General features: G+C 42.6%; 1 protein-coding gene across 1 annotated transcript in view; it reads left to right on the forward strand.

Annotated features, from left to right (window-relative positions):
• Window positions 1-21,124, forward strand: part of KITLG (KIT ligand) — an 83,726-nt gene that overhangs the window by 53,780 nt on the left and 8,822 nt on the right. Inside the window, exons 3-6 of the mRNA XM_066634357.1 lie at window positions 7,507-7,569; window positions 15,043-15,225; window positions 16,772-16,934; window positions 17,401-17,490. Coding sequence (XP_066490454.1) covers window positions 7,507-7,569; window positions 15,043-15,225; window positions 16,772-16,934; window positions 17,401-17,490 — 499 coding nt within the window. The remainder of the gene's footprint in view (window positions 1-7,506; window positions 7,570-15,042; window positions 15,226-16,771; window positions 16,935-17,400; window positions 17,491-21,124) is intronic.

Raw genomic sequence — 21,124 nt, forward strand, 5'->3', positions numbered from 1 at the left:
TGGAGAGGCTGGTACCTTATGCCAAGGTGTCACTAGGAAAGTGCCGCGAACTGAGTATTGCAGCTGCATTGCTCTCCCTTTGGTCTAATTGGCTTGAAATCCTCCCCCCTGGAAGCAGCTGCTTCTGGGTGCCTCACTGCTGCCATTCATCCTGGTGAGTAGGGGGGGGGCAGCGGGAGTGGGGGACCCCATAAAAATGTTTTGCATTGGACCCTGCAGCTCCTAAGTCTGGCCCCACATCCCTGTGCACAGCACATAACAATACATTGATTTCTCTGTAAACCGCTTTGTGAACTTAAGTTGAAAAGCGGTATATAAATACTGAATAATAATAACAATAGGATTATCTGTTCATACAGGATGACGAGATATGTACTAAACGGAGGAAGCTGTAGGACTGTATCAAACAGGGCTGAGAAAACAGAAATGTGCAAAGCAGAAAGTCAACATTAAGGCTGCAATCCTCTGGTCAGTCTTACCTGGCATTGAAATGTTACTAAGTGTCAAACATAATGACATTAACTTGCAAAGATGCAAGTATAGCATTGCACTGTGCGTATGGCCAATTGCTGCATCTAACAGCACAGCAGGAGATGTCATAGAATATAAGGCGGAAAACAGCTTTCATTGGCTGCAGTAGCTGTGAGCCAACCCAAGATGGAGATTGCTGCAATGAAACAACACCAAAGGAAGCAGTATTATTGAGGTATAGGCCAGTAATTCTCAGCGTTTTTCATCTCATGGCTCACTGACCTCTAAGGTCTTCTTTATGGTCTTTGGCTCTTTTGATGTCACTTCCGACTTATGGGAGACTCTTCTGGGTTCTACAGCTCTGTTTCTAGGGCAACTGTCTTTTACAAATGAAGAGGACATTGTGCATAACTGCAGACAGTTGCCCTAGAAATAGAGCCACAGAACCCAGAAGAATTTTTCTGTGATTTTTTTTCAACTGCCATGCTCCAAACTCCCATGGGACACCAGTTGAAAATTGCTGGTATAAGCAGGTCACAGTGGATCAGCTTACATCCATCCGCATTTGCAGCACTCCTAATCTGCCAACCACCTTCATATTTACCAAGCTTAGACTCTCAAACTCTTAGCTACATCAGTGCCCAGAGTTAATCTTAGCTTGCAAGGAATTTTGAGACCGAGGGCTCACGTTTACTTTCCAGCACTGATGCAGCCATGCCAGTGGGGCATGCACTGCATCCTGCAGTGAGAGGTCACAGAAACCTCCTCAAGGTTTGTTCTATTACCTTGAGACTGCATTGTGGCTGCATTGGCACTGGAAAGTTGGATAGGATTGGGTCCTGTATGAGATCACTGCTGATGTTGTGGGAATAGATGCCCAGCTACAGCCAAGAGTTGAAGCAGATGACATCCAGGAATAACATGCCTCTACTCCCAAGAACATGGCACTGGAGTCCTTGTTTTTCTTGAGGAGCAAAGGAAGGCTGAAGGTGCCATCTCAACTGAAGAGAGGGGCTTCCCAAGGTATCATGACAACCACGCTATTGAGGCCTTTAGAAAGCTGGCACAGCAATGGATCCCAACATGGGATGTGGAATCAATATGAACATTATGATATCTAGTGTTTGTGCTTGCTATAGGGAAACTTACAATGAAGAAGGCAGCTAAACAATTTGCATTGAATGAATTCTACAACAAAAATACCATCATGCCACCTTAAGACTCCCAGAAGTCTGCTTAAAGAAGCCATTTCAAATTCTATAACTCAGGTGCTTCTTCCAAAGATGTTCCTCCTCCTTCAGTAATCCCCCTCCCCCAACAAAGAACTTTCTAAACATTATAGCATCAGTGACTGTATAATTGTATGTGCTTTATGGGCAATTCAACACGCTATTCTAAACATCTAAAAAAGGTTGCATATTGGATCCTTGGTCAGGAACATAACTCCCAATTTCCTCACTGTATTTTTATGGTAAAATTGGTCTCAATGTGCATCATATCATCTTACAACAACTTTTCTAGGAACATAACCATTTTGCTAACTGTTTATAAAGCTATTGCTCTACTTTGTCTTTTGGACCTTCCCCCCCCCCCCAAATGTATCTGCATAGCTAAATTACCCACTTATGTGTTTGGAAAACTTTGGGAAATGTACACTTCAAAGTAATTACCAACTGTTCCTTTGGTCTGGAAATTCCTTGTTTGAAGTTTTATCAAAGTAAGCAATGTCTCTTGCCAGAACACTGAATTTTCCTTTTATCTTAATGGCCCAGTTAGATCTTTTAATCTGGCTCAGCTGGTAGAGCTGCCGCCTTGTATGCCTGAAGATCTGAGGCTGCCAGTTCGAAACAACCGGAAGTACCTGAGAACTGATGACACGCTGATATACTGATGAGCTGACCCTCGGTGGCAGAGAGGAGTTGCTGTCAAGTGGAGCGTGGGAGGCGAAGGGCCAGAGAGAGGCCAGATTGGGAAGGAATCCAGCTGGAAGGAGGAGTTCTTTGAAAGACTAGAACTATTCAATTGTAAAAATCCCTATGCGGGTTTAGAACAGCCTGCCTATGTAAACCGCCTTGGATTAAAATCTGAGAAATCTCAGTCTGAGATTAAAGTCTGAGGAGAAAGAAAGGCGGTATATAAATACCTGTATAAATAAATAAATAAATAAATAAGTTAAAACATCTTTTGTACTCATTACCAACATATTAAGGCTGCCATCCTATACACACTTGCCTGGAAGTAAGCCCCACTGAACATAGTAGAGGATTGTGCTGTGAATCTCTATCCCATAGCATGTAGGCGAGAGGGCCTTTTGGTGATGCTACCAAGACTGTGGGATCAGGGAAGGTCTGCTCATCTGCCTAGCCCTTTTACATTTGATGAAACTTTAAACAAGTCATCTAACCATGGAGGCTCTCAACAGTTAGAAGCATCCTTGGGAGGGCACCAGCAAGTCGCACCCCTCCTCTCCCTGGGGATATAGTTTGTCAGTGCAGACAAATTGTACTGCTAGGGAAAGTGGAGAGGTGGAGCTATGGAGCACAGTGGGGTTCGGGTTTTCTGGGGAGCTCCTGCAGCGCCTCTTAACATGAAGAGTCGCCATGGTTAGATAATGTCTGAATTAGGGCTCTTCTCTTCCTGCATTTAGATAGACTACTAAAGAGTCATGGCCCAATTTTATCCTCCCCATACCCCACTGTTGCATCGGCACCAGAATGGTGAGGGGACAGTCCAGGAGGTCTCCTCTGGGTAGGGCAACAATTGTTCCCTTTACAGCAGGCTCTACTGCAGTCAGCACCAGCCCAGCAGGTACACTGCCAGTGAGCAGCACACATAGGTTTAGACTAGGGGTGCCCAAACCCCGGCCCTCGGGAGCTTCCAATCAGGCCCTCGAGGAGCCCCAGGTCTCCATTGAGCCTCTGGCCCAATGCAGCTGCTCTCAGCATGAGGACAACTGTTTGACCTCTCACCTGAGCTGTGGGACGAGGGCTTCCTCCACTACTTGCTGTTTCACGTCTGTGATGCAGCAGTGGCAGTGAAGGAAAGGCTGGCCTTGTTTTGTGCAAGGCCTTTTATAGGCCTTGAGCTACAGCAAGACCTTCATTCATTCATATAAGTTCCATCTCTAATTAATTTATGTATGTAAATTTATTCAAATTTTAAGAGATGATATGGCCGTCCTGCCAAAAAGTTTGGACACCCCTGGTTTAGACCATTATTTACTTAAATGGGATCTGAATGTCTATGAATTGCTGCTTCTTGAAATGTTAAAATTTTTCCTGCTAATGTAGTTTAATACTATGTTTTCTCTGGTATCTCTGGTTTAACTGTTTAGGATTTTTTTTTTAATGATTGGTGTAGTTGTGGCTTTTTTAAAAAAAAATTGGTGTGAGTGTAGAATACTAATGTTATAGAAAAATTGGGTAAAAATTCTATCTGGTAGGAGAAAGATTCTTTCTATGTAGAATTTCTTGCCTTGAGAAATTAGATTGGACCCTTCTCTGTTTTCTTTTCATCACTTCTTAAAGCCTGTTCTTTTTCACTAAGCCTTCAAACTCGCTTTTTGAACCTTTTTTGAGTTGGCATTATGTTCTGTTGTAGGGGCTTTTCTTGGTCTTTTGGGGGTTTATCGCTATGTTTGTTTTCATTGTGTAATCATTGTTCCATTGTTTTAATTTTCTTCTAAGCTGGCTTTGGTGCCTTCCCATTTGGTTGGGGAAAGATGGGATAAAAATATTTTTAAATAAATAAATAAATAAAGAGACAGCAACTTTGAAAACCAGGTCAGCCTAGTACCATTGGTAACTCGATAAAGAAATTAGAATTAATTTTGATCTCCTGCCTGCAATTTCCTGGGTCCCTTGATGCCTTTCAGCTGTACGTGTTGATCAGTATAAAATGTTTTCTTTTTAAAAAGCTGTAGTATATAGTGCAATTTCAGAACCACCCTAAATGACACTGCAGCCCTATGCAAGGTCACTTAAAAGTAAACCCAAATGATCTTGTAGGATTGCACTGTACACGTGTAACATTCTAGATTTCAGGGGAATTGATAAAGGAAAATTTGGAAGGACCCATATTCCAAGAGAGATTATAGCAGTTGCACAGCCATTAAGTACATTCTCTCTTAAACCATTTCTGCCCAATGTTGCCTATACACAACAGGGATCAAATGTGTAAACCTGTGAACTGTGCAAAAATGAGTTTAGTAGGGTTTGCAAACCCATTTCAAACCCTGCATGTCATTACTCATGTTGGGCTCTAAACCAGAGCCAAGACCATCAAAGGAAGGGAGGGTTATTTGCACCTTTGAGGAAGGAGTACATGTTCTTAAAGCTAGCACCTTATTCACAGGTTGTGGTTTGCCACGTTTCATCTGCACCAGGCTGTTGCAGCAAAATGAAACAATACGTTAAACCAGCGTTTCTCAAACCGTGGGTTGCATCCTGATCACTGGTGCGTTGCAATAGGCTGGTGGCTGCCATCTTGGAAACTAGCAAACCTGGGTACTGCTTTTGAAAGGTTCCGGTCAGGCCTTGGCTTCAGAATGAAATGCTGGTGTGAGTGCAGGAGTATGTGAAATGGGGTGGGGAAAATGGGAGAGTGAATTAAGCATTCTGGTGATCTGCACGGGGTATGTGAAATTGGCAGAAAGAATTGTGATGGCAATTGTGTTAGTTGTCCTGGCAGCTTCCCTTTTAAAAAAAACAGAATGTCTCTTGGGACAGTGAGGATGTTACAATGTTCTCAGAGAGGATTTTGAGGAAAATTTCTTCCAGTTCTTCTCTTCCCATTACTGACAAATCCTCAGTTTTCCAAACCCAAGTCCCCCTGGGTAACACACCTCCTTTCCCTTGAAAAGTGGAGAAGAAAAGCCTTACTTCTCCCTAAAAGCCACTTGAAATTGTTTAGAGCTGGAGGTGGGAAGGTGCATCTGTTGATCTTGTGCAAGGAATGGCCTCTGAAATGCAAGACAGAAATCTGGCCTTGGGTTCAGTTTTGCAGCCTCACTGGTGCACACACAAGGCATAGTTTTGTAAGCCTGACTTGGGATTGGTGCAGTAGGAAGCCCCTACTTGCCATTGCGGCTCTGATTAGCTGGTTGCAATTGCTTTCATTTTTCTAGGTTTCCAGCTCATGAAATTGTGGATTACTGTGGCTCTGAGCTGAGATGCTGACATTCTTCTAAGCTGACTTCTGCATAATATTTGCTGTGGCAACCCTGCAGTCCAGGATATTATTTTGTTGTGTCAAGGTTGTAAATAGGGTTGTTGTTTTTTTTCTTACACTTTGCAATTGGAAAAAACCTGATAAATTTTTCAATAAAAGCTAATAAAATGCCATAAGATACTCTCCCTTTAATACAATTTAATACACGTGGTGTTGACTGTATTAAAGGGAAATGTAACTTCCTGCTTGATAACATCACTTCCAGGTTGATAACATCACTTCTGGCAAGTCCCAGACAGATTCATTCTCAAAAATGTGTCCTATGCTAAATCCTCTGTTGGCAGCCTTCAGTCTCGGAAGACTATGGTATCGCGCTCTGGATGGTGCTTCTGGCACAGCGTCTAGTGTGGCTGAAAAGGCAGATTCGGGAGTGACAATCCCTTCCACACCGGGAGCAAGTGCAGTCTGTCCCTGGTCTGTCTCCCTGGCTATGGGCCTTCCTTCTTTGCCTCTTTGCCTCAGACTGTTGGCCAAGTGTCTCTTCAAACTGGGAAAGGCCATGCTGCACAGCCTGCCTCCAAGCGGGCTGCTCAGAAGCCAGGGTTTCCCACCTGTTGAGGTCCACTCCTAAGGCCTTCAGATCCCTCTTGCAGATGTCCTTGTATCACAGCTGTGGTCTACCTGTAGGGCGCTTTCCTTGCACGAGTTCTCCATAGAGGAGATCCTTTGGGATCCGGCCATCATCCATTCTCACGACATGACCGACCCAACGCAGGCGTCTCTGTTTCAGCAGTGCATACATGCTAGGGATTCCAGCACGTTCCAGGACTGTGTTGTTAGGAAATTTGTCCTGCCAGGTGATGCCGAGAATGCATCGGAGGCAGCGCATGTGGAAAGCGTTCAGTTTCCTCTCCTGTTGTGAGCGAAGAGTCCATGACTCGCTGCAGTACAGAAGTGTACTCAGGACGCAAGCTCTGTAGACCTGGATCTTGGTATGTTCCGTCAGCTTCTTGTTGGACCAGACTCTCTTTGTGGGTCTAAATAAGCACTACAGATCACTCATATAATCTCTGTGCCAGAGGAAATGCTGGACCTGGTATGTCTCTACTTGCCCCATTTTATCTTGTGGTCATCATATAGCATTGAGACTTAAGTTTTAAGTGTACAGTACTAAAAGTAAGCAGGTGTTTGTATTAAGATTGCATAACTGCTTCTGAGTAGTTCTGTGTTTGCGTGTGGAAAAGACTTGGAGGATGCTGTCAGTAGATTCCTTGTCTTTTCTTCTGGACCATTTCTGTGATGACCTCTGAGCTTTAATCTGTTCATCCCAAATGCTTTAAAGACTCTCTTTCCTATGCCACAATATAACTCCTGACATTCTTTCACATTCACGCACAAGGTTCAGAGGAGAACATGCATTTTTATAACTGCTCCATATTTGTGCATCTCCCTCTTCTCAAAATTTACAAGAGAACTTGAGCATATTTTGGAACATCTTTGCTTGGGCTTGCATTTAATATGCTCAGGCTTGCATTTAATATGACAAAGATTAACAAGCATGTGGATAGCTTTAATTTGTTCGTATGGGACCTGTTCTGAGCCTCTGGCATATAATGCAATATAATGTGCATGAATAAATGCCAAAATACATAACCAAAATTTCATTTCATGCACATAGCTACGTAGGGTGCTCATGGAATGATCAGTTGGTATGTTCGTCTTTAGCCAGCAACCTGCCAATTGGTATTTCAGACATCACTTTAGCAAAACATTTAAGAACACTATTGAAGCACATACTTAAATCTCAACCTTATATAAAAATCCAATCACTGAGTCACCTTTTAATGTATTTTATTGCCTTTGCAGGTTGGAAATCTTCCAAATGATTATATGATAACCCTTAAATATGTCCGGAAGATGGACGCTCTGGTACGTATAATTAATTTTTATTATTCTCCGTAAAATAGATAAGGAGGCTTTCTAATATATTAAAATGTGAGCAGATGATTTTTAAGGCTCAAACTGATTAGTGTTCTTTCAAAAACTCTCATTTCAAAATACGCAGTCCAGAGAAAGATGGGCACTTTAAGTCCTGCTGATATTTTAAAGGACTGGTATATTTAAACCTTTAAAGCCATTAAAATTCAACTTGCTGAATACTGCCTGGCTTGTGTCCCAGATATTTTCTTTAAATAATTATAAAATACTATAAATTCTCATTAGTGGGCAAGGAAAGGGAAACAATATAGATGTTAGTTGTATATTTTACATAATGTTTGACTCTAGCAGAAAAGGGGGGACTATGTGTATAATTATAATTTCCTCAAGATAAATGCATGTAAGATGTTGTCAGTGATAGAGAACAACTGCAGGCTGTGATAATTATTATCATTATCATCTCCTTAATGGATGTACAGGGTAATCAAAAGAATAACTTATTTTTCTGACATATGTTAGCTTTATTTTTTTTCCTTGCATAATTCTGTAGTTTCGAATCACTCTTTAATCCATTTCTTGTTGTTTTTGGAAAGCAGGTGGTGGTTCTAAAGAGTAAATATCTTTTGAATTTTGCATAAGGATTTTTGTGTTAGTTCTGCTAAATGCTTTATTGTTTCACTTGCCAAGGAATGTCAAGGCATGTACATTATTCCTTAATAGTCAGTATGCTAATTTTCCTAATTGGTTTGGAGAGCAAAAACTGAAGTGATTAATGTGGTTGGTTAATTATAAGTGATAAACTCGTATGATAGGGATTGTATTCAAGATAAGAAATATTGTATGATAAATGTTTTCCCATTTCTTTTGATTTCATGCTCTTTCCACACTCTCTTAGCCATATTATCTTGCCTTTAACATGTGCAAAAAGCCAACTCTTAGGACAGACTATAGTTTTATTCAGTGTATATACAGGCATATCAAAACACAGAAGCCAAGGAGTATACTTCTCTGGCTGGGGGTCCAATTCTATTCGATCTGCACCAGCCCACTGCCGGCTTGCACTTTCACAAATGTGCTGTAAAGCATACTTGTGGCAATCAGTGCCTGCCCAATGTGAGCCCACGCTGGGCCAGCAATAGTCGAAGACTAGCCAGCTGCTGCCTGTCGCTCCATGCAAAGTGCATGGAGAACTGAGTGGGGGCGTGGGGGGGAGGTGTTGCAGGGTGGGGGAAGGCATGGCAGGTGGTGGGAGGGGCCAGGACCAGTGAAGCTCAGCTCTGCTGAATCCAAAGCCCTGAGTCAGACCTCCCAGCCCGACATGGGGCTTCTTTGCGGTGGCTATTTAATGTCATGAATATGTACAGTTTAGGCCTAGTAACATGTAAAGCCTGAACCAAGCTAAAACAGTAACACAGAAGTGGCTTGCAGTCCTAGCTGCTAAGAATTTACAACTCAATGGAAGGTGATAATGTAGCACCTAGGCAGCCAGAAAGATGCCCATCAAGGATGGAATGCAGCTGTAGATCTCCAGGGGGGAGGGAAGAGCTGAGAGGGCTAGCATCCAGCCCCACTTCCAGAGGGCAGGGTCTTTTGGTCTTTGTCTCTTGGTGAGATAGGTGGTGGGTGCACATCTTGCCCCCACCAGGACCATGTGGCCTTAGGTAACTGACCTGAGGATCTACAAAAGAAGCTGACACAGGAGAGAGTCAGAGAATAATAGAGTTAGCCAGTTAGCTTTGTTGTTTTATGCTGATATGTTTCCTAGAAGTTTTTATGCCTCTAGCATTTGCTGCCTTTGTAACTTTTTGTAACCCTATGTACTTAATAAAGTAAAAATCCTTTTACCATGTTGGTTCATTGTCTGTTGGGGACAAAGGTTCAGAATCCTGCCGAGCCGTTCAGCAAGCTACCAAAAATCCTCATTGTGGACTAGTAACTGGAGGACTGAGACTTTAAGTAAAGAAAGTGCTCAGTGCCTACAAGGGATATAGTTAAGCCTAGAGGGTCTCGGTGTCCCTGGACTGAGGCACTGGCTCTTACAGGGTGGTGGCAGTACTACGGAACAGGGATCTTTGAGGGCTCTAGGGCTCAGAACCAACAACTCTGAGCACCCAAAACCCTGGGAGTGTGAGACCAAGTATACGACATTTAGCCAGCGCATAGTTGAGTAACCCTATTGTGGGGTCACTTCCCTTACTAGGGGGGAATGTTGGGAGGAGGTGTCAGGATCCACCCGCAGCTACCCAAACAGCCGTAGGATGAGGCCCTAGTCATTTTGGCACTGCTGCAGCCTTGGGTGCCGGGCAGCTCAGTATTGGGTTATGGGCAAGCCTGACTTATTCCCGACATCCAAAATGCCAATGACAAACATATTAATCTGCAAACACAAATTCAGTCTATTGTCCTGCCCCTTCTGACATGCATCAAGAGGCATGTCTTCCTTCTTATTTTTCTAATGAACAGTATGTCTCTCCATTCAATTTAGCAATTGTTCCTTGCCTTTTAAAACAAAAAAAAATCCATTTTTAAATCCAAATTGAAAAATTATTTTAAAGTTGAAAGTGGAGGAATTGGCTTCTTGTTGTCACAGAGAAGCAACCAATCAGTTTTGCGCACAGTGAGTTTTGGTAGTAGGCAGGAAGAGTGCATTTCTCCTGAACTCAGACCTTCAAGGAAGTTTGAACAAAAAGGGCGAATGCCTTTCCATGGTGGGCTCGCTGCTTAAACTGGGTATGTTGGGATCAGAGTTGAAGCTGGTATAATTGAAGAAGCTGCTGTTGTCTATAACGTACATCGACATAGATGGTGTACATCTTCATTTATTTTGTCTCACCCTCTAGTGCATGATCTTAAAAAGTTTATTCAGCTTTATACAGGCATTATGCAGCCATAAACTGGAACAGTGGAATCTTACAGTCAAATATTTTAAGCATGAGTCCTAAACAATTTGTGCTGGTGTATCTGCCTGCAGTGGGAGATTAATGTCCCAGGAATGTCAACTTAAGGTCATGAACTGTGACAATGCACAGGGCAGTCAAGTGCAATGCTTAATGCAAACACCCATTTATCAGCAGGACACATGAGAAGCTACTTGGGCACACATGAAAACATAACATAAGAACAGCCCCACTGGATCAGGCCACAGGCCCATCTAGTCCAGCTTCCTGTATCTCACAGCAGCCCACCAAATGCCCCAGGGAGCACACCAGATAACAAGGGACCTGCAAGGCTTCCTGGGAATTGTAGTTAAGAACATAAGAACAGCCCCACTGGATCAGGCCACAGGCCCATCTAGTCCAGCTTCCTGTATCTCACAGCAGCCCACCAAATGCCCCAGGGAGCACCCCAGATAACAAGAGACCTCATCCTGGTGCCCTCCCTTGCATCTGGCCTTCTGACATAACCCATTTCTAAAATCAGGAGGTTGCACATACACATCATGGCTTGTACCCCGTAATGGATTTTTCCTCCAGAAACTTGTCCAATCCCCTTTTAAAGGCGTCCAGGCCAGATGCTGTCACCACATCCTGTGGCAAGGAGTTCCACAGACCAACCACACACTGAGTAAAGAAATATTGAAGCTAAAACCACATGAGAAGCTAAAAAAACACCATGTCTAGCTTTCTCCCACATGTTAAAGTGGGACAGCCTATTGTTAGAAACTGGCAACCCAATCCTAACTAAATCCCTATGCAGCATCACCAGTTTGGGCTATGCTGGATCCCACAGGAGATTTTTGGCTGCTGGAAGTTTCCTTGGTTAAAGGGACATTTATCCCCTTGCTCCTGAGTAAGCCCCAGCCGTCACAATGAGTTAACTCAGACTTCTGAGGAAAGCAAGATGCTGGACTAGATAAACTCTTGGCCTGATCAAGCCTAAGGAGATTCCTGTGCCTAGTCACCCGTTTTCTAATTTCCCAGTCTGGCAGTGTGGTTGTTAATATATGACTGTTACTAATGGAACAATTTGTTTTTGTAGTTGTGGTGAAGTTTTCTCACGCTTGTCTGAAACCAAAAACACATGGACACTGGACCGTCCCTGACCATATATGTGTCCTACTAGGAATAGTCTTTTATAAATCGTGTGTGTGTGTGTGTGTGTGTGTGTGTGTGTGTGTGTGTGTGTGTGGACAAGGGCTGAGTGGAATAAGCATTACGTTAGCCTTCAGTCAGTCAAAGAAATGAATTGGGGGAGGGGGCACTTGAATATAACAAAAATACTCCCAGCAAACAATATGCCATCAACAGAGTCCTATCAAATGCTGGCAATAAAATGGCAACTATATTGTATTGCAAATTATTTCCATTTCGCTTCGCTGGGCCAAAAACCAAATGCACCAACTGTGGGGGCCTAATTAGGGGCTTAATGAAATCTGCCTGCTGACAAGAGGTCATGCAATTGGTTTTGTTCCTGGGCTTTGCTGCGCATGACTACAAAAGAGATGGCCAATGAGCAATCCAAAAGATAGGATGGATACATTTGCCAGCATGCTAGGATTTTGGGCGCCTCTAATGGTGCTTTTGAGTTGCATCAGGTGTGAATATGGGAGCTGCAGTTTTAACCAGTTTCTATTTCATATCTCAGTCCTACTCCACACTACTTTTCTGTAAAAGGTATTGCTTTATCCCCATTTTCACTAACTTGTTGATTGTTCTTAGTATGGACTTTCTACCCAACCAGTGAAAATGACAACTAGGGTAAAGGCTTGGACTATACAATGCTGTATTTAACAAAAGAGAACAATCCATAGGTTACTCTCCCTGTATTCTATGGGGAAGGGGAGAATTTGCTGCCTACCCGTGTGCTGACATGCTCACTGGTCAGGGTTCCAAATCACTGTGAGGATCGCAAGCACATAATAAATCTCTGGCATGTTTTGTTCGCAACTATCCATGCTCACAAGAGCTAAAAGGTACTAGAACATTTTGTAAGGTTTAGGCTGTATAATCTTGAAAGACCAGCACCACAGATGGGACCCTGGCCATGAGAAGGCCTACCTGGGATGAATCTCACCCCAGGAGTTGGTGAGTCACAGAAGTATAGGGAAAATAAAAAATCATGTGGTAACTCTATATGTCTATGTGCGAGTGGCACATAGAGATAAGGATATACAGTACAGGTGGGGTCTCCATATCCACGAATTGTGTATCTGTGGATCTGTCTTGGTGCGAGTCTCCCTGGACCTGTGTTGAGCCAGGCTTGGCCCCACCTGAGCCTTCTGGAACACAGCTGCAGTCATCTCTGGAGGGCTTTCTGAAGCCTGCAGAAGTCACATACACCCACCCGGAAGGGCTTCCCCAGGCCTCAGAATGCTTTATATGGCACAAAAATGTCACTTCCGGTTTAGCTTGCGAAGTAGCGTATTTTGGACTCTACAGGCTTCAGAAAGCCTTCTGGAGTCAACTGGAGCACAGCTCCAGTCACCTCCAGAGGGCTTAAAGGAGCAAGAAAAGCGGATTTCATTATCCGCTTTTCAGTATCGGAGGGGAGTCTGAGAACGGATCCACCGCAGTTAACAAGGTCCCACCTGTATAGCAGTTTTGCCTGGTTACTGTTAGTGACCTTGAGCTCATGTCCAGCAAATGACTGCTGTGGGGCTATGTTCCTCTTTAAAACTTTTTCACTTTCTCTCTGTGGGCAGTGGCCGTTTAGCAGTATTTGCAGGGCTCATGGAGGCCCGGGCAGCCAGCTTCTGCTGGTTGCCATTTTAATTTTCTTCAGAATGGGCAGGGAATGACCTTGCAGCACAAGAGAAAAAGCTGATGACTGGCAGAAGCTGGATGCCAGAGAGCCCATCAGCGCTTCAAGCACTGCTAAAGCTGCTGCTCCCTGCATATGTACAGCAAAAAGTGTATTTTTAAGAGGTGCCAGCAATGCAATCAGCAGTTATTGCCATTGCCTTCTGCGATTTATTTACTCTTTTGTGGCAAAAGGTGTTTTAAGAGCCTCCTGCCAAAGTTAAGGGAGAAGCTCCCCCCCCATCACAGAACTCGCACAATATATCTCCTCCCCACTAGATCAGTCACATTTTTCTTCCAGGCCCCTGGGATAAAGCACTCTGGAAGCTCTGATCTTGCCACTAGCCAATGAAGTATGTCTGTGGCCAAGTGAGGAAGGGAAGGAGTAGGCGAGTGAAGCCTTACAGCACCATTGCCGCCTCTTTCACCTTTCAAAAGTGCAGGAGTAAGAGTTGTATCAGTCTGCCTAGTAGACTGGGTGGAACTTCAGAAAGCCTTATTCCAGGTCCAGTGCTTATCTTGTTTAGTTACAACCCATGTAATACAGGTCCCAAATCATGGGACCACTTGATTTAAAACATATATAGGGTTCGGTCCTAAAGGAGCCAGTGATTGTTAGAGCACCTCTTCCACTGGTGCTGATTATCATAGAGCAGTCAGCACCAGTTGTAAAAGGTGCTCCAGCAGCACGATCAGTAGCGCACTGCTGGGAAACTGGCAGGAAAACCGGAGCCTTCTTGCTTGCACCAGTGGATCCGGAGCTGCCTGCCACCAAAATTGTGGCAGGGGAGGTGGGAGGGGTGGCAGGAGGGCAGAAAGGTGGCAGGGGAAGGTGAAACAAAGTGGTGAGAGGGGGTCAGGGGGAGGGCAGCAACAGGAGCAGAGGGTGGGCGGGTCAGGTTTGGGAAAGGGGTGGGCTCAGTGGCAGTGGTGGCTACCAAATTCTAACCCCCTTCCCGGACCTGATCCTGTGGCATGGGTCCGCACAGACGTGCACCAGCTACTTAGCTAGCACAGGTCCAAGTAGACCTCTCCTCCCCGCACTGTAGAGGCTTACCCCTGGTTAAGGGAACAGTTGTTCCCTTACCCAGAGGAGTCCTCTACAACAGCCTTTCTGCAGGATGCTGCAGTAGCCATTTTGGTGCCACTGCAGGGGTGGGGAATAGTACTGGACTCTCAGACATGCTTTTTCAGACATATCTCCTTAATGACCTTCAGACCTTTTTTTATTACACTGGGTTGCAATAGGCGTAACAATTGGTGCCTAAATATTTGATGCTGGTGCTGTTTGTTTTAAAGCTCTGCTAGTACCTTAGCTTTGCTTACACCAAGGCCACTAAGGAAGGCTGGAAATCTAACAAATCATCATGTAAGGAAGAGCAAGAGGTTTATAGGTTCTAGCATTTTATAGTACAACAGAGGTTAAATGCTAGCAGTGATTTTTGACAGTTCTGAAGCTGGTAGACGCAGGGATAAAGTCGAGCTGGCAACATCTCTGACAGTCATGGCTGAACTAGTTATGTTGAGAAGGGTTGTCAAGAATTCCAAAAAAGGACTCGAGAAAACAGCAGGCATCCTAATGGCAGTTGAATTTTAATTTAGCAGAGTGCAACTTAATACCAATTGGCCATGTTAATCTGCTTTTACACACTAAGTTACTGAAAGGGTTGTGTGTGTCTGTGTGTGAAATGTAATTTTTCTTTTTTCTTTTTATTGTCTCTGACAGCCTAATCACTGCTGGTTACATTTGATGGTCCCTGAATTGCAAAGGAGCCTGAGTAATCTTCTCAGCAAATTTACAGAATTTTCCGATATGTCGGATGTAATAAGTAATTATTCAATTATCAATAACCTCACGAGGATCATCAATGATCTAATGGCATGTCTGTCTTCTAATAATAAAAATAAGGTAATCTAATATCTGGATTTTTTCCTCTTCATTGCTTAATCATTTTGGGTAGCCTGTTAGGTTATGCTGTGTGCAAATTCTCTTGCCTCTCTGTGACCATGACTGCCTACTTCTTTCTTTAATTTTTTTCTTTTCTCATAAATAACATGTCTGTCTTCTTCTCAAGTCTTTATTCCAGCTTCTCCATCACTTTTCCTCACTTCTAGTTCTTTCCACATGGCTTTAACTTCTCATGGCTGATTGGTGATGCAGTATCAATGTTCTCATATGGGTAGTGGGCTGTTTGTCAGCTGTTACAGCAGAAGACAAAAAGGGTGGAGGGTAGATCCAAAGAAAGAAGCTTCATGCTCTCAAGGGCATCTGGAAAGGTGCTTTTGAAAATGGTGAGAGTTTTAAAGCAGTTTCTGAGATTATTCCAGTGTAGGAGATAGGCTCCTATTCAAATAACTAGATCTAGATATCACTGAGCATATGTAAGGCTTGGGACATACTTAAAACAAGTTTATGGATCCTGGCCAGTCACTCATTTAAAAAAAAAAAATTATTGCAGCCTTACAAACAAGACCTCAAAATGTACTATCCTACAAAAAAAATCATTTGTAGTTTGCCTGTCTACACTTCCTCCCTGTGCTTGTTAAGAAGAATAAAGAACTTTATTCAAAGTTTAAGAAGTTAAGCTTAACTTCTTGTTAAGAAGAATAAAGAAGAACTTTATTCAAAGTTTCCCTGCCTGGTTTTGGTATTACTTTCCAAAAATGACACCTTAGCTGGTTATCTACAAACTTGGAACTGTTGTAATTCAACAGCCAGTATACATTATTGAAATGTTGACTGAACTGGCATAATGGGTCAGATTGGAGAATATTTTTCCCAATTGCTCTTCTCTGTGAGGCACTGAGTGAATGCTTTTCCTTCCTGTCTACCTGGTGAGCATGTCAGGTCAGCTACGCTGGTGCACATAGTTCTAATGGATTGTCTGCATGTTGGATTGCACATACAGTTTTCAAATAGTATGCCCCTCTGTGGATATCCTGTGATATTTGCACTGTGCTGAGTAGGCAGGAATACAAAATTATTTCTCTCCCACCACACATGTGGGAGTAACAGGAAAGTATTGTCCAATCTGGCCCAATGTTCCCACCTTTACAGTACGCTATGGTACAAATATACATGTCTTATGCAATATATCTTTTAATAGTAGAGTGCTATGCTATGTAAAGCATGAAGACAGATTTTGTTGCAGAAACCAAATTGTTTGGAACCAGTTTTGAAATCCACTGCTTAATTTTGCAAAGTGAGGGAAACTAATTACAAATTCAGGGATTAGAGCTTTTCCATCAGAAAAAAATTACTCTTAGATGGGTTTGACCTTTGTAATTTATAGCGTTCATATTAAGGTGTGTGCAATTGGTCAAAATTTTTACCACCTAGTGAAGAATTCATGAACCAGATCCCACTTTGCATAGAGAAGAAATAGTGTTCTACATTGTGATGTTGTAAATTACCTGTACTTTCTTTTAAAATTGATGCTGTAATTTTTCTCTAGAATTTTAGTAAACAAAATGGCCATCTTTATGAAGAAGGTAAATTCAGTCCTGAAGACTTCTTTAAGCACTTTAATAGCACCATTGAAATCTACAAACTCATTGCAAAAGCACCAGAACAGAGTGGTTGTGTTCTGCTTCTACCAACGGAACCTTCTCCAGAAGGTAAGAGTCATTTTTTTTTTCATATTGGAGTATTCTTAGCTTGCACAAATTCCTTTTACACCTTCAGTGGTCTTGCAACAATTCTGTACGATCTTATGTATACAGTCACAGTTGACTAAATGTAGACACAGGTGTCTCTAGTGATGACAGCCAACTGCTTAGCTCTGAAAATTTACTTTAATAAGCTCTTAACGGACCATAAACGTATAAGGGTATTTTGCAGGTGTCAGGGAGGATCAAGCTGTATATTTTTTTTTTTTTTTTGGGGGGGGGGGGAGAATTTAGGCTATCAGATTTCTGCTGTAAGAGAAACATTCAGAATTAATAAGTATTTCATTTTTAACAACTCTGTTAACTTCTGTTCAATAATAATTTAAACATTCTTATTGGGTTGACTAAATGCCATGGCAAAAGAAACAGCTGTTTTCCAAAATTAAAAAAAAGATCACTATTATTTCTGTCTTAGAATCCCGGGCCAGCTCCAAAGTGCCATTTTTGTTACATCCATTTGCTGCCAGCTCCCTTAGGAATGACAGCAGTGATTATAACAGCAATAGTAAGTACAAAGGGTGGTCCACATCTGTTTTACTTCAGTGTAGTGGGGGGGGGGGAATTGAGAAAGCTAAGAAAAATGGCGATAATTGTTCAGGTCTGATGCATAGCTTCTGTATGGGTTAGTAAATGGACATTAGGACAGAAATGTAATTGACCGAAAACACATTGTCAAGTAATATTACATACTGACACTGAGAATTACTACTCTACTACTTGGGCTGAACAGTAGAGCACACGCAGGATACCAGCGAAAGGAGCCCAAAGAATATGGTTTTATTGGATTTTTTTTACCTATTGATCACAGTTAATTTTGTACTTAATGTGTTGCCTTTTCATCATACTTTCAGATGTTCAAAGCACTTCATCTACCTTATCTTGTTGCAATCGTTGTAATACAATTTGAGATGTTTAATGAAACATTAACTTTAGAAAGTACAGTGCTGATCCATTGTTTCTTTCAAGACCGAGGGTGAAACTATTTAAGTGTGTTGGAATCCCGTGTCTGGGATTTCCCACATTTTATTTTATCAAAGAAAAAGAAAGCCACAATCCCTAAATTTCTCCCTGAGGTTAATTGTTGCAATAAGAAGAGTAAATTGCGCCTTCAGGTAAAGTGTTGGGGATTTTTTGCAAGAAAATGGCATGGGTTTTAAATATTTAAATAACCCCCCCCCCTTTCCTGACTATACAGTGCCTGATTTGGAGCTCACAGCCAGCTCCAAACTTGACCTTCACGGCAAGGGAAGGTTTCAGGGTGATGGAGAAAAGGTAGGGGAATGCCCTCTCCACAAGCCCCAAACAGGCTACAAGGCTCCTTTTTCCAGGCTGGCCAGAACCCTGCACAGGAGCATTCTCACTAGGACTTGGGGAGAGTTCCCATTGTTCAAGTTCCCATTTGTTTCATATTGTCTCAGTAGGCAGAATTCTGGAGATTGTAGCGTGCAGTCCAGCCCTGGAGTCAGAGGAAAGGGGCAACAAAGGCTAGAACTAGGCATCTGTTTAACCAGATGAACACAACATCAAGTTAAGCTGGGCACAGCAGTCACCTGTCAAACTTTAAGGCAGGGGTTTGCTTGTTAGAATGTGTGTTAAGGCAGATGTATGAAGGTCAGTTGAGGGTGTGCACATCTCCCTGTCAGGAGAAAGCCATGATTTCCCTTTCTGTGTGTGATTATTATGCAGTGAAAAGTAAAAGTATTAGCATATCTTGCAACTCCTTTTTTTGCAACATGTCGTAACATGTGATGCAACATAACCCTTTTTTTAAAAAAAAAATCGACCGTATTTATTTGTAGTATTCTCTGATGACCCTCTGGATCCGTGACTGTGTCCCATGGAGAATTCAACTCACTGTTCATTTTAACTGTTCATTACTGCCCTCTGACATTTTGGCTGCAGCTTGGCATACGCCCCTTCAAAAACTCCCCTAATAAACTCTGTGGCTACATGTTTTCAGACAGAACTTTGATCTTCCCAATTAATGAAAAAAAAATCCTTGTAATCAAGTCGAAAATCAGACCCCAGGACTTGTGCTTTTGCACTTTCCCACACAACTGACCCAGCCTTGCTTATTTGTTCTTCTGCCCAACATTTTATATTACATGACCAAATTAATGAGCAGGTGAGAGACTGATTAACGCTGTACAGATACATATCTTGTTTTAATTAATTTGGAGCAAGTCTCTAGAATGGCACCAGAATTAGTGTGTGGTTTAGTGTGGTGTCTTTTTTTTTTTTTAAACTTAACGCAATTTGCCTGGCTCCAGGTAGAAGTTCATTACATTTCTACAACTTGACGCAGATAGAAAAGTTAAGCACCGTAGTTTTCTTAAGGGCCAAGCTATATATTGCATTCAGAGAACTGGCAATTTACCACCATGAAGGCTGTAAATTAAAGTGGAAGACCATGATTGGGGGGGGGGAGGAGGGCTTCTTCTCTTCATGTATCGCCCCCCCCCCCCCACTAAATGCTATCTAAGGAAAAAGGTATAGGTCTCCATTACTCTTTCCCTTGCATGGTAAAAAGCAAATGGGGCAAATACTTAGTGGAAAAATTGCATTTGAAAAACTGTTGAGAAGCCTCTCCTGGTTCCAGTCTTCTACTTGGGTTTTCAAGCTCTGTGATTACAATTTGCAAAACAAAAATGCCTGGGATAGAATTACTTACAACTGAATGTCATGTGCAGTTTAGCTCTTAATTCTTTGCAGGGTAATAGAAGAAGAACTTAAGAGCACAGTTAAGTGCTTTCATTACATTTGTTTCAATAGAATTTAAGCATATTTAATGTCTTGGGTAGAACCATTTTTCAAGAAAAATCACTGACAAATGGTTCTGACTTCCAAAGGTTCCATTTTAGGCATGTCCCAACCTCAGTGGGAGACTGTTCTAGCAAAATTAATGCATAAGAGTGTGGAGAAGATAAAAGGCAAATTCCATGCTCAGAATCTGACTCAAACAGTATCGCAATGTCTTTTTAAAACGGGGTACACTTTTGGTTGCTTCCTTAAAAAGGATATTGTAAAACTAGAGAAGGTTTAGAAAGGGGAGGGCAACTAAAATGGTCATTGATTTGAAGCAGCCTCTGTATGAAGAAAGCACTGAGGACTTGTGAATTATGAAAAGGGCTATTAAAGTGGTGTGAGGGCATGAGAGACATCAAATTATGCACGTGCAAATAGAACTCGCATCCCAATAAGCTCCTGGTAGAATACATGTTCTGTTGGTCACGTCACCGCCAGACTTCTGGGTTGCTCTGCACTGGGCGCTAAACAAAATCATTTGCTTGAGGGAATCACTCTATCAACCACTATTAGCCAGGATAGCTATGCTGAGCGTCCAAGTTGAGATACCACTGGGTACCAGTTGCTTGGGTTAGTGGAGGGGACAGCCAGTTAGTCTGCTGGCTTTGCGCTTTGTTCATGGGCTTTTCTGGAAGTAGATGAGCAGCCAGTGTTGGAAATGGGAAGCTACACTCAGTGTGCTTCAACCTGCTCCATTTGGGCTGTTATGTATTAGACCTTTCACCTGCATGGGCCTCTCAGAGGATTCTGAAGCAAAACAGTGAAGAATGACGAATGCATTCACCAAGAAGAGTTGTGTGTGTTAGTTTCACCTTTTATCTACTCTTGTTAGCTTGCATAGTGTAAAATAACCACCTTCCAATTATGCAAGCATGAAGTATCTGTTCTACTTGACTAAAATTTCCTTTTAGTGTTGGCACACCTGCAGGGTCTAAACAGAGTTCAAACACTGTTTGCTAGAAATCGGATTAAAAAACAAGATTTAGAATCTCAGGCAGCTTTTTAAAAATAATAATAATAAAGTATGTGTGCTACCACTGTCAAGACCTGTTTGCAGTGAGGCTTGAGATGTGGTTTGAACTGGAGCAGGCAGGATTTTTGTGGCAGAATTAAAGTCGGAAATCTCCTAACACAGAAGAAAGTGGTTGCCTTTGAATAGAAAGTTAAGAATATAAGAACATAAGAGCAGCCCCGCTGGATCAGGCCATAGGCCTATCTAGTTCAGCTTCCTGTATCTCACAGCGGCCCCACCAAATGCCCCAGGGAGCACACCAGATAACAGAAGACCTGCATCCTGGTGCCCTCCCTTGCATCTGACATAGCCCATTTCTTAA

This window comes from Tiliqua scincoides, chromosome 7, assembly GCF_035046505.1.
Source record: "Tiliqua scincoides isolate rTilSci1 chromosome 7, rTilSci1.hap2, whole genome shotgun sequence".
NCBI lineage: Eukaryota > Metazoa > Chordata > Lepidosauria > Squamata > Scincidae > Tiliqua > Tiliqua scincoides.